The sequence below is a fragment of the Euleptes europaea genome, chromosome 3, assembly GCF_029931775.1.
Source record: "Euleptes europaea isolate rEulEur1 chromosome 3, rEulEur1.hap1, whole genome shotgun sequence".
NCBI lineage: Eukaryota > Metazoa > Chordata > Lepidosauria > Squamata > Sphaerodactylidae > Euleptes > Euleptes europaea.
This window is the reverse complement of record NC_079314.1, coordinates 14194092-14206518: the sequence shown is the minus strand read 5'-3', so window position 1 is coordinate 14206518 and position 12427 is coordinate 14194092. Positions and strand designations below refer to the sequence as shown.

Below are 12427 nucleotides of genomic sequence, written 5' to 3'. Positions count from 1 at the left end.
TTGTCTGTCAACCTGTAAAGGTTTTTCTCCATGCCAAAAGTTTTTCTCCTCATATCCTGTTCCCCCATAGATTGTCATCCTATGTTTTCAGAATCATTTTTCTGCATTTTGTCAAAGAAGGCAGGAGAAAGCAAGAGAAAACTATAAGGAGGACATGGGGAAACAAGTGAAAAACGGGAAGAAGCTTAGAGAAAAAATGCTGTAGGCCAGCGCTCAAACCACTGGAAAAATTCTTTGAGAAAAACACCCCACTTTAAATAACATTACAGATTATTCAACCAGCGAACAAAGGATTTGCTATACTCACCTTCAAGAGTTCTTGTGCTTTCTAAAATTTAAAAACAAAAAACAAAGTACTTATTTTTTTGCAATTTTCAATGGTGGCTAAGTACTGTCATTTTCTTAAGTATGGTACAGAGGATCTGCAACATATTTCCTCTAATTACGCTATACTTTGTCAGTTCTACGGCAGTTCCACTCTGTTCAGCTCACCCCACACAAGAATTTTAGGTTGAAGGTGCTTCAAATTCTGTGCTGGAGATCCCAACCACTCCCCCTCCCACAGCTTCATATGGAATGACAAACGTGATTGATGATAGATGGGGTGAGAAGATTAGTCTAGGATTAACTTCAAGCTTTGTTAAGGTTTAATAGCCCATAGGCCATACACCAAAAGAATTTAAGAAATGGAAATAACAGCAAAATTAAACTTAGCTAGCTAAACACACGGACTTCATAAATCTATTAACACTTTAAAAGATATAATTCTAATAATCGAATTGTGGCAGCAAGCTACGTATTTAAAAACAAAACTGATCAGATATTTGCATCTTGCCTTTCAGTGAAAAGAACTATCAAACCCATCAGGCACAAGCCAGCTCAAGCCTGAAATGATTTCACATATGCTCTTCCATTTCTCCGACTATGACAAAATTAAATCAAAAATTTTAACACCTATCTTGGTACCCAAGACTGGATTATCTGATCCTATGAAGGTGTCTTTTCTCTTGAATAATTGCTCTCCCATCAGAATTGAGAAAGTGGCCAATTTCTTTCAGAGCGTCATAAAAGTACGACATGACAAATCTCAAGGATGAATATTTTGTTTATGATTGTAACATAATTTAATCTACAAGTAATTTTTTTATTGTTTACTTTAAGTTTTTTATGCCATTATAGGTTTGGGTATTAGTATTAGTTGGAACTATCACAGTCACCTGCAATATTAAAAAGCACTTAACACAAACAATCGTAACCAATGACTGCGATGGTCACAAACTCAAAAACCGGCAAAATGGAAACTAGGATTCCAAATCCACGAAATCATTGGAGCCACTCAGATGAGGTGTCCGTTGCAAGTCTCTAGTGTAGTTGTCAAAAGCATATGAAAGTACATAGGTTATCTTCCTTTCGGAGTCTTTCAGACAAGCCTGAAACGGAAGACAGTGGCTGCATCTACTCTAAAAATTCTGTGAGCTTCTTGTTTTCCTTTCATTTTTTTTAAGTGGTTGTGAGTCTGGAGGAAGGAAAATCTAAGATTTGAAGGAAGGAGTCCAGCAGGGGGAACTGTTGTCCACTTTTAAAGGTAAAGGTCCCCTGTGCAAGCACCGGGTCATTCCTGACCCATGGGGTGACATCACATCCCGACGTTTACTAGGCAGACTTTGTTTACGGGGTGGTTTGCCAGTGCCTTCCCCAGTCATCTTCCCTTTACCCCCAACAAGCTGGGTACTCATTTTACCGACCTCGGAAGGATGGAAAGCTTTTATACTTTTACAATCACAAATTCTTCGGAGGGGCCCTTTTCAAAACCAGAAGTCAACATTTGGCAGAAGGCAGGCCTAACAGGAGGACATGCCAGATCAACGAGACACTACACAGAAGATGTCAAATACTCACCGTCAGTTCTGCTATGCTGAGTTCCTAAATTAAAAAGAAAAGTGATTATTCCTTAATACTGTTTTTGCATCTTATCCACTGACTTTTTTCACAGTGATATGTATGGTCAAGTAAGGTCATTTAGTTCACTTTAACCCACTCCAGGTACTTTACAGAAATTCCCAAAAGAGTTCTTGAGTCATTGTTTCAGTTAAATAATTTTACACATCAGTTTCCAAAAAGCTTTTAGTTAAGTGCCCCCAACAAAGACTCCATACCTCCCAATAGTTCAAAGATCAGAAGAGAGACTCATCTGGACAGCTTCCCAACTACTGTTCATATTTGACTGTTTCTTGGTACAGGCGTTCCTTCAAGGAGGCGCACCTAAGTTCCTTACCATCTATAGCAGGGGTGTCAAACTCAATTGTTACAAGGGCCAGATATGACATAAATGTCACTCGCCAGCCCAGATTGAGAGGGGGGTGGCTGCCTCGGCTGGCTCACGGGCCAGATAAGAGCTCTCGAGGGGCCGATCTGGCACAGGAGCCTTATGTTTGACACCTCTGATCTAGAGTCTTGCAAGAGAGGTATCTTAAGATATCATACCCTCTTCTGGTATGGGACTGCAGTGCAGCTACTATAGATACGCTGAATCACATGACTTTTGAATGCAACTATTTTACTGAGGCTAGAAATCTTTTAATTTTCCATTTGCTCCACAAGATAGATCAAGTGAAGAAATTCCTTTTTTTATTCGAAGATAATAGCAGACCTATAATTTTTCAGTTGCAAAAATTTATTCCCTTGTGATCGATTTTTACAGTCGTTCAGATATTTAAAAAAATATTTTAGTAATTTGCTTAAAACTAATAGGTTAAGAAGCAGTATGATGTATGAGAGAGAGAATAGGCCACAGAAAGGCCAGTGAAAAGGACATTGCTGATCATTCACACAGTTCGATACTTACCGCCCCATTGGTGATGATAGTCTAAATAAAAGCAAATACAAGAAGTTATTCTTCATGTTCAGTGAAACCTAATAAAAATCATGCTTATTTCACAGTATAGACAATGACTTTTACACAGCCTGCCAGACAAGGTGAGCAAGGAAACTTATCTTGCTCTATTTAGGAAGACACAAGACCATTCACTTCCTGATCGCATTTAGTGGGTCATGAGTTTGTGGAGCCTGTGCGTTTGCTTGGACATTGAAGCACTCCTGATAGAGATCAGGAGTTGAAGAGATGCAAAGACCCCAAAGTCTTATATCATACTAATTCTCAGATGAGGGACTCCCTGAAGACCTCTCTGAGGAAGAGGACAATTAGACAGACAGCTGACCTCAGGGGATACTGCCCCTTCTCTGGTAACTTTGATTTTATTCTTGGACTGGGCAAAAGCAGCCATATTCTTCAATGACCAAGAGGCTGCCATTCTGGTGCAAAGATACATGGCATGGTGTTACTTGTGAGAAGACCTTCACCAAAGAACATCATGAATTAGCCCTGCGTTTGACTAAGGGAATCTGATGAAGTTTTGTATGCCTGATGAGCATGTTTGTTGCAAAGTTCTCAGCCCCATTAAGAGCGACCGAAAATGCTCCGGAGTCTCAGCAGTTATGATAGGGGTAAACCTTCTAGAAAACAACAGGCACAATCTAGCAAGAAAAGAGACCTCTGAAAGACATTGCACATCTCTCAGAATATATAGAGATTTACAATACTCACTTTCAACTGGTTCAGCTCTTGCTAAAGTTAAAAAAAGAAAGAAAGACAGTTTCTCTTTCATGCTTCTTAGTGCATTTCGGAAAAGTTTGTTTTTAGCATATTGCAAGTAAACTCAACCTCAACCCCTGATACTAAAAGAGGTTTCTATACCACTGAATTGTACTGGACAAAGACTTGTAATGGTTTGATAGTAATACAGTTGTCATGAATTGCTCCAAAGAATGTGGGCTATAGCTCATACAGCATGCTTCCCATGTCTTTCTGCAAGACAGGAAATTACTCTTAAACCAATTTAGTACTGTAATGTACTTTAGACTTCACTTTATCCATTCTTTTTTTTTAATTACACCAAATACTCCCTCAAGCTTGATTTCACTAATATGAACTGACCAAGGGCCAGGAAAACTTTATTATTTTGTTAAGACTGGTCAGAAATAATGCTCTGATCGGTCAACCAAGCAATTAGTTTTGCAATTGGACCATTTAGGGCGCATTCCTGTGGGGGGGGGGCAAAGCTCCTTAGAAGCTGGAGAGACCCCACACTGGTGTAAGTGCCCACTTATCCTGTGATAAGGGACACTTATGCCAGCGTGGAGGGCATTTACGCTGGCAATTGGGTGGCACATAGCCTCCTTTGCCAGCACTGCCACTCTGGGAACTAAAATCCGGAAGAGGCATCATACACCGGCATAGGAGGGGGCAATCCCAGGGAGTTCCCAGGAATGGAGCTCCCCTTTCAGCCGGTGGCCTCCTATCCCGGTCCGGCCAGTTACACTAGCGGCGGGAATGGAGGTGCTGCGCCTGCAATTTAGCAGGAGCAGCCTCACTGTTTTCAATTAGGCTTTTGGCCCTGTTTTTTTGTTGAAAACAAAAAAAAATAGCAGGCGCAGCATCGCTGTTTTCAATTGGGCTTTTGGCAAGAGTGCCCTGTCAATTCCACATCACCATTTCATTACAAATGGCCTGACAATACATAGAAGGGTCAAGATGGAAATTTAATTACTGCACCCTAATTTAATTACTATTAGACCACCAAGGAATGCCAGGGTTATTGTGCAGAGGAAGGCAATGGCAAACCACCTCTGTTAGTCTCTTGCCTTGAAAACCCTATGGGGTTGCCATACGTCAGCTGCTACTTAACTGAACTTTATACACACACAGTGGCCACCTTGAGTTTCCCTTAGGGGTCCTTGTAAAAATTTGACAGGAAGAACTAGAAAGGAGGATAACGCAGATTCCTCAGCCCATTCACAGAGGGTTCACTGTACTCACCTGTGCATATGTTTTCAATTGGCCTTCAAGCTAAATTTAAAAGGAAGGTGTTATTCTTTCATGCATTTTGATAACTTCACCATAGCAAAATCTTCTCTTATCCCCTGCCCCCAGGTTAATGTAGATACCAGCACTCTATGGTAAGGTTGATGCAGATACCAGCACTCTATGTACTGTGATAGAGGACCATTTAGGATGCAGTCCTATGCACACTTGTATGGGGTAAGCCTCACTAGATAATGGGGGGCTTACATCTGAGTAGATACGCCTAGGATTGCACTGCTTGTCCACTTGAAGACATTGTACATTGAACAGTGATGCAACTTGAATGGAGAAATGTACAGTAAAGGCGGCTGTCCACACTATCAGCATTCAACTACAGCCACATTAGAGAACTTGCAAGATTTTTGATCTGACCTTATGGAGCTCTTCCTATGTCCTTATTTATTACCATAGAAGCAGTAAAAGAAATCTGAAAACTAAATAGTTAAAAAGCCATCCAATGGCTAGGGGGAATGGTTGCCACCAACACTGGGGCAGGGAAAATGGCATTGAGATTGCTGGTATCAGGCAGATCTGATGTTTCCTCTCCAGTGGGTGCCAACCTGATTTTGGTATCATCTTTCTCAAAACAAAAAGCAGGTTTGGGAAAGATTTCTGGAAGTGCAGGTAAACCTGGGAGGTACAAAGAAGCACCAGGATGTTGGGAGGGGGGGGGACCCAGCTTCCAAATAGCATCCAGGGCAGATAACCTATGTTTAAGTGACCAAAGACAAACTGTTGTGGCCCCTAAATGGTCAAACGTCACTGGACAAGCCTTCATGTAATCCCTTGGCTGTTTTTGAAAATAACATCAGACTATATAAGACCAAAGAATCATAGAATCATAGAAATATGAATCACATGGAATATCCAATTGGTACATTCAAAAAGAGCAGTAGATGGACACATTAAAGACAAGGACTATCTGCTCATGTTACAATAAAATTAGACTTCTATTGAGGGACTCTTCCAGGAACCAGCAAGTAAAATCTGGCAATGAAAGACTAGGCCCCAATTAAAAGAACATTACTAATTATTCACAACACAAAGAGGATTTGAAATACTCACGTTTGCAGTATCAGCCTAAATAGAAATGGAAACAAGGTTATTTTTCTGCTTTGATACTTCCTCAAAAACCTTTCTGATTTCACAAAATATACATAGATCTGTAGTTTATTTCCCAGCACAATTCAGGCCCAGTGCTTCTAATTTAACCCTGTTTAATTCTGTATTAAAGACATCTATGTTAATATGGCATTGCCAACCACTAGCTGGGGTCAGGAGATCTCCTACGATTGTAACTGCTCTCCAGACCACAGAGATCAGTTCCTATGGAGAAAATGACTACTTTGGAACGTACTCCCTCTCCTCCCCAGACTCCACTTTTAAAATAGTGGACAAACTAAATTTGGCACCAACTTCTCTGTTGCCTAATCTCATTGTTGCTTTCACTTAGATAGCAGCTACATTTTAAGACCAGTGAAGAAATCATGAGTATGATCTGTGTGTAGTAATAGTAGTAGTAGTAGCAGTAGAATTTGAACCCCCCTCCAATTATAATGGCAGTGTGGTATAGTAGTTAAAATGTCAGACTAGACCCAGGTTTGAATCCCCACTCTGCCATAGAACGTACCAGGTGACCTTGGCCAAGTCATGTACTCTCAGCCTCACAACACAGGGTTGTTGTGAGGATTAAAGGGAAATAGATGTAAGCCACTATGGTTCCCCATTGGGGAAAAAGGAAGGGTAAAAATGAAGTAAATAAATTAAGAGTGCCATATTCCCCCCACATATGTGTGAGTGGTGATCATTCCCTTTTACTGGGGAAATGTAGACACTCTTGAGGTAGACAATCAGCACTTTGCCTGACTCAACCAGGAAAATACATTTCCTGCCACCTACAAAAAAACAATACTTGGAAGGAAAGTTGAAATACTCACCTGGAGTTGGTTTACATATTCCTAATTTTTTTTAAAAAAAAAAAGACAAGGAAGGAAAAAAGCAGGTTATTCTTGCATACTTCTTGGTACTTCTTCCAAACTTGCTATATGGCTGTGGTGAGCAAGGACTAATAGTCTGACTTTGAACAACATATTCTGAAAGATAATTCTTAAGACTTTTTGGAGTTTTTACCAGTTTGTCATCACTTTCCCCAAAAGACTTTCGGAAGTGTAGTACCTAAAGGTTGCTGAGAATTCTCTCTGAAATATGTTTTCCTTTGGTACAGAAACCATACTTCCCAGGGCTTCCTGGTCAGGGGACATTACAGTTAAACCAATGTCTTTATTGTAAACTCTATTTGTTTCATTGTTTTACATGGAAGGTTGGCTCTGTCGTCTTGATTAGACAAATGTGATTCCCTCAGGGCAGGGACCTCTTTCATCCATGGTAGGAAATGATATTGCTTTGAATAGTGAACTAACTGATTAGTATTGGTCAGTTAAGATGCTTCAATTCACTTCAGCTTTGCAGGCATATAAGAAATGTTTCTACATTATATCTATGTATTTGTACCAATATTGATATAAAGCTTTCATTTGATTTCCTCAGATACAGCACTGGACAACTTTCCCTGCCATCACCCTGTGCCTTCAACAATAACCCAGAGCAAAGAAATCAGTTAGTGACATCTACCTCAAAGAAAGGGCTAGAAAGTGTCTTCCTGCATTGTCTCGTCACAGCTGGATCCCGCTTATCTACTTAGCCAGTTAAATAAAAATGGAATGCAGTAAAAGTCCCTTGCCGTTTATGGGAGATCCATTTGTGGGATAACTGCATATAGCAGAATCCGCAGATAACGGCAAGCGGGGGTCTGATGCCTCTCGATAGCAAAATCCCCACGTTTCTCTCAGAGCTAGCATGGTGTACTACTACTTAATGGTAAGAGTGTCAAACTACGATCTAGGAGATGCCAAGTTCAAATCCCACCTCTGCCATGGAAACGTGCTGGGTGACATTGAGCCAGTCACACATTCTCAGCCTCAGCTACCTCACAAAGTTGTGAAGATTAACAGGATAGATGTAAGCCTCTTTGGGGGCCCATTGGGAAGAAAGGCAAGGTATAAATGAAGTAATTAAATTAAGAGTGCAATACTTTTCTCACATATGTGTGAATGGTGACCTTTCCCATTTACTGGAGAAATGTAAGGAGACCCTTGAGGTAGACAATCCATTCTCTGCCAGACTCAGCAAGGAACATTTATTTCCTGCAACCTACATACAGGCAAAATCTGGTAGTAAACACAGTGCATATCGCTCAGTGGAGAATAGTTGAAATACTCACGTTCAGTTGGTTTAAAATTTTCTAAATTTAAAAAAAGAAAGAAAGAAGCAGGTTATTCTTGCATACTTCTTGGAACTTCTCGAATAGTTCCTATATACTTGAGACATTTGGAGTTAAAAACAATTTGTCATTGCTTTCCATAGGGGACTTTTGGAAATGTAGTTCATGAAGCATGCTGAGAATTCTCTCCAAAATAACTTTTCTCTTTCCACAGAATCACACTTCCCAGGGCTTTCTGAGCAGGGGACATTACTGCTAAACCAATGTTGTTATCTGACATTACTATTTCTTTGGGGTGGGAATTCAGATAGTTGTGACCCAAAACAGCGCTCAAAATTGGTTTTGGACTGGAAATACCAAAAATGAAGCTAAGCAATCTGAAAATTTTGGGATTCCTGAAATTAATTGGTCAAAATCTCAGGAATGTTTTGGGTTTCTTCAGCTTTCATTATTTTCAGTATGTGGTAGACATCGTGCCAGAGGGAAGGTCAAACCCTCTTGATTCTAAACACAGACAGGTTAACCTTTTCTACCACTGTGTAGCAACCCTGGACTTCCTTGGTGGTCTTCCAGCCTAGTACTAACCAGGGTCGACTCTGCTTAGCTTCTGAGATCCAACAAGATTGAGCTAGTTTGGGTCATCCAGGTCATGGCTCAAATAGGCCAGGCAGAGGGAAAGAGACTGGCCTAAGTTAAATCACCGAACATGTCTAGGCACAAGCAGTAAACTAAAACCAGTTCTCATCACCTCAAATATGACACACTAACCACAACACCTCACTGTCTCTTCCTTGTCAACAAGTTTAAAGGGGAAAAAATGGCCACAAACAAATATTATTCACAGTACTTACCTGTGCAATGTAATTGATGATCTAAAACAGAAAAGGAGAAGTCATTCATATAGCTATTAAAAACAGTTTCCTCAGTCCTTAATATCTTTCATGAAAGTACAGAATGGCAGAAAGGTTCTGGCCAAACCGCTGTAGTCTCTACTATGAAAATATTTCTCATATTGTATTGAAATGTGAATTGCATGTGAACTCCCCTTTCAAGAAAGAGCAAGGTGCTCCATAAGAGATTCCTACCAGCTTCAGTCATTCCTAAAAAGCTTTGTTTTCATTGTTCAATTAACAGGAATCACAAGAACATTGTTCTATCCAGCCATTTCCCATTAGTGTGGAAATTAGAATGGCAGAATCGCGCCAAGCAGATCGCTGCCCCCCCCCCCCCGGCTTACTTCCACCTGCTGGGCAGCTGAGCGGCAGCCCGGCGAGTTGGCGGGCAATTGCCTGCCATCACTGGGCAGTTGGGAACCCCAGCTGAAAACAAAGCCTTTGAATAAGTTTCAGTAAGCAAAGCTTGAATCCATTATTTAGGAGGCTGAGCTATTTTTAAAAAATAATGCTAAAACTTGCAAGCAAATGTCCATTGTGAAGGACATTTTCATCATTCAGCCAGTGCTCAAAGGATTTGCAATACTCACAAGTTTCAGATCCTCTTGAAGTTCCTAAATGAAAACAAAAATCTTTCATTACTATTATTTTCTTGTTGAACACTAATTGCTTTATCATGATAAACATGAATTCTCAAGACATTGGCTTTTACAATAAGATTAACAGAATCTTGGCAACAAGCTGTAGGTTTTAAACCGGCATTTTCTAAATTTACAATTTAATTCATTTTCAGCAGCAGAATGGACCCACATTTAAATTCATTTATTTTATGAAGTAAAATATTTGTCCCCGCTGATCAGTAACAAGGACTTTCTAAGTGACTCACAATATTAAAAGAATGTAAAATGCTATCATAAACCATAATAGTCAATCGCTCCTACCCTCACAGGTACTGAAATCACTATCAACACAGAAGAGCAGCCCCACGGCTGGAGCTCCCCAGTCCAGCTTCATAAGGCCTACGAAAACAACTGGGTTGTATGCTTAGTCCAGAAACTGAGCAAAGTCTGTTAAAACTGTATAGGGTTGCCATTTGTCACTTATAACAGGCAACCCCACACCAGTACTGGTATCATTGCTGGTGCTCAGTGAAGTGGCAGGAGGGAAATGGGGAACAGCATAACACACACACACACCCAAAACGGTTGGAGGTGATGTTGGTGCAATGTGGTGTCTCTTCATGAATTTTCCCAAACTCTACAGAGAGATTTGTGTAAATCCTCCAGCTTCGCTACAAAGCAGCAACATCATTCCCAGGTTCCTAGAAGCAACATGTGACATTGCTTTGAAGTATTTGCCCCTCCCCACAGTGTCCCCACTGAAACTTGGAGCTGGGATGGCAACCCCAACTCCATATCAAGGGGGCTATTGATTTGAATGGCTGCAGTGCCAGAATAGTAGTTAGGAATGGCCCAAAGGATGGGAACCATTTTTGAATGACTCATTCAGGTTCCTTATAGGAACACATCTAGAAATCAATAGGCAAAATTGGCAAGAAATGACTTGACACCTGCACGAAGGACTCTACAGATCTTTTAGTACATTCACAAACAAGTCAAGATACTCACCTTAAAAGCTGCAGTTGTCTGGACAGCCTAAATATGAAAGCAAATTGTTATTCTTTTATATTTTGTGATATTGTATTTGCAGAAAAACTTGTGGTGGGGATTCACAGTGGTATTTGGGAGTGGTTGCCCACTGTTCAGCCAAGGATCAGTTAAAAATGAGTGGATTGGTAGGGGAGCAGCCCAGGACCTCAGAATTCAAGAGCACCAGGTTGCTCTAGACAACCACTATCTAGAACAGGGTGTATGTGTGCGTCATCATCCTGAACTTTTCCTAATAATATTTAACTAGCTCAATCCATGTTTTTATATAGGAGAGGGTAGTAATCACAGATGGATGGGTTTTCACAAGAGGCAGGGGAAAGGTTACAAAAATCCACCAAATGCTGGTCCATCAGCAGCCCCAAGAGCAAAGTTGGACTTCTGAGTTCAGGGTGCCGATGGCTATATATATATAGCCAATATAGATATATATTGAAAAGAAATTGTTGTAGATTATTCAGTTAATACGTAGATTTGCATTTTCTTTGGTTGAGGACAGTGACAGTTTTCCATCTTGTGGGCCCCCCTCCCTTGCCACCCCTTTCCCTATCCTACCTTCTTAGTTATTATTGTTGAAATATACCTATTCCCAATCCTTATCCCTTTCTATAATTGAGACAGTTTTCTCCTTAGCCTCCTCTTTGGTTAGCCCTGCTACTGAAACTATTAAGGGTGCCACTAGAATTTCAGAATTTTATAATGTTCGAAAGTTTTAATTGGAAGAGTTATGTTTTAATTGTTATAATGTGTTGTGAGTTGCCTCAAGCTTGACTTTGTCAGGGAGGGGCAGGATATAAAACAAATACATACATACGTGCATACACACATACATACATACATACATACATACATACATGATTTGAAATACTCACAACTATTGCGCTGAGTTTCTAAAAACAAAAACAAAATAATTATTTATACATTTCAAATATTTATATGCCCCCCTATTTTCTAGATCAACTCAAGATTCAAGACAGATAACAATAACCACGTAAGGCAGAATATAACTGTATGCCTTCATACAATTAAAAACATTAAACATCAATGAGAAAATCCCACTAAAACCACTGATCTAAAAATACTTTGGGCACAACTGGGAAAATATTCCCTTTTGCATTGTATCAGACTGTCCCCAAAGCTCTGTGGAATAACTCTGTTTTGCCAGAAAAAAACAGAACCTGGTCTACTGCAAAAACACCCTCAAAAGGGTGTGTGTGCCAAAAAACATAGACATTACTGGAAAAGGTAAATCAGCTGCATGGAAACATGAAGCAGCAGAATTATTGCTGCTATTATTCATACTTTTTGATGGCTTCTGACTGTTTACAATAAAGATCTATTTCAAGAGAAGTATATTAAGCAGAACAAAGGCCAGTATTTAGAAAATACAAACTGTAGTTGGAAAAAGCCAAGCTTCCTCATATCCTGTTTCCCCATAGATTGTCATCTAGGGTTCCAGGTCCCCCCTCTCGATTGGCAGGAGGTTTTAGGGGACGGGGCTGGGGCGGCCACGTGCAGCAGTGTGCACGCGATAACATCACTTTTGGGTTTACTTCCAGAACCACCACATCGCCGTGACTGTTTTAGCATGCAATCCCCCAAATTTTGGGGGTTTGAGTGTTAAAGGATTGCAGTGATGTGGCACTTCCGGGGTAAACCGGGAAGT

General features: G+C 40.4%; 1 protein-coding gene across 1 annotated transcript in view; it reads right to left on the bottom strand.

The window, feature by feature from the left end:
* Positions 1–274: 274 nt before the first annotated feature.
* LOC130474679 (uncharacterized PE-PGRS family protein PE_PGRS54-like) overlaps positions 275–12427 on the bottom strand; it is a 196971-nt gene continuing 184818 nt past the window's right edge. Inside the window, exons 101-106 of the mRNA XM_056846378.1 lie at positions 10723–10749; positions 9053–9073; positions 3605–3625; positions 2846–2866; positions 1900–1923; positions 275–328 (exon numbers count right to left, since the gene is read on the bottom strand). Coding sequence (XP_056702356.1) covers positions 275–328; positions 1900–1923; positions 2846–2866; positions 3605–3625; positions 9053–9073; positions 10723–10749 — 168 coding nt within the window. The remainder of the gene's footprint in view (positions 329–1899; positions 1924–2845; positions 2867–3604; positions 3626–9052; positions 9074–10722; positions 10750–12427) is intronic.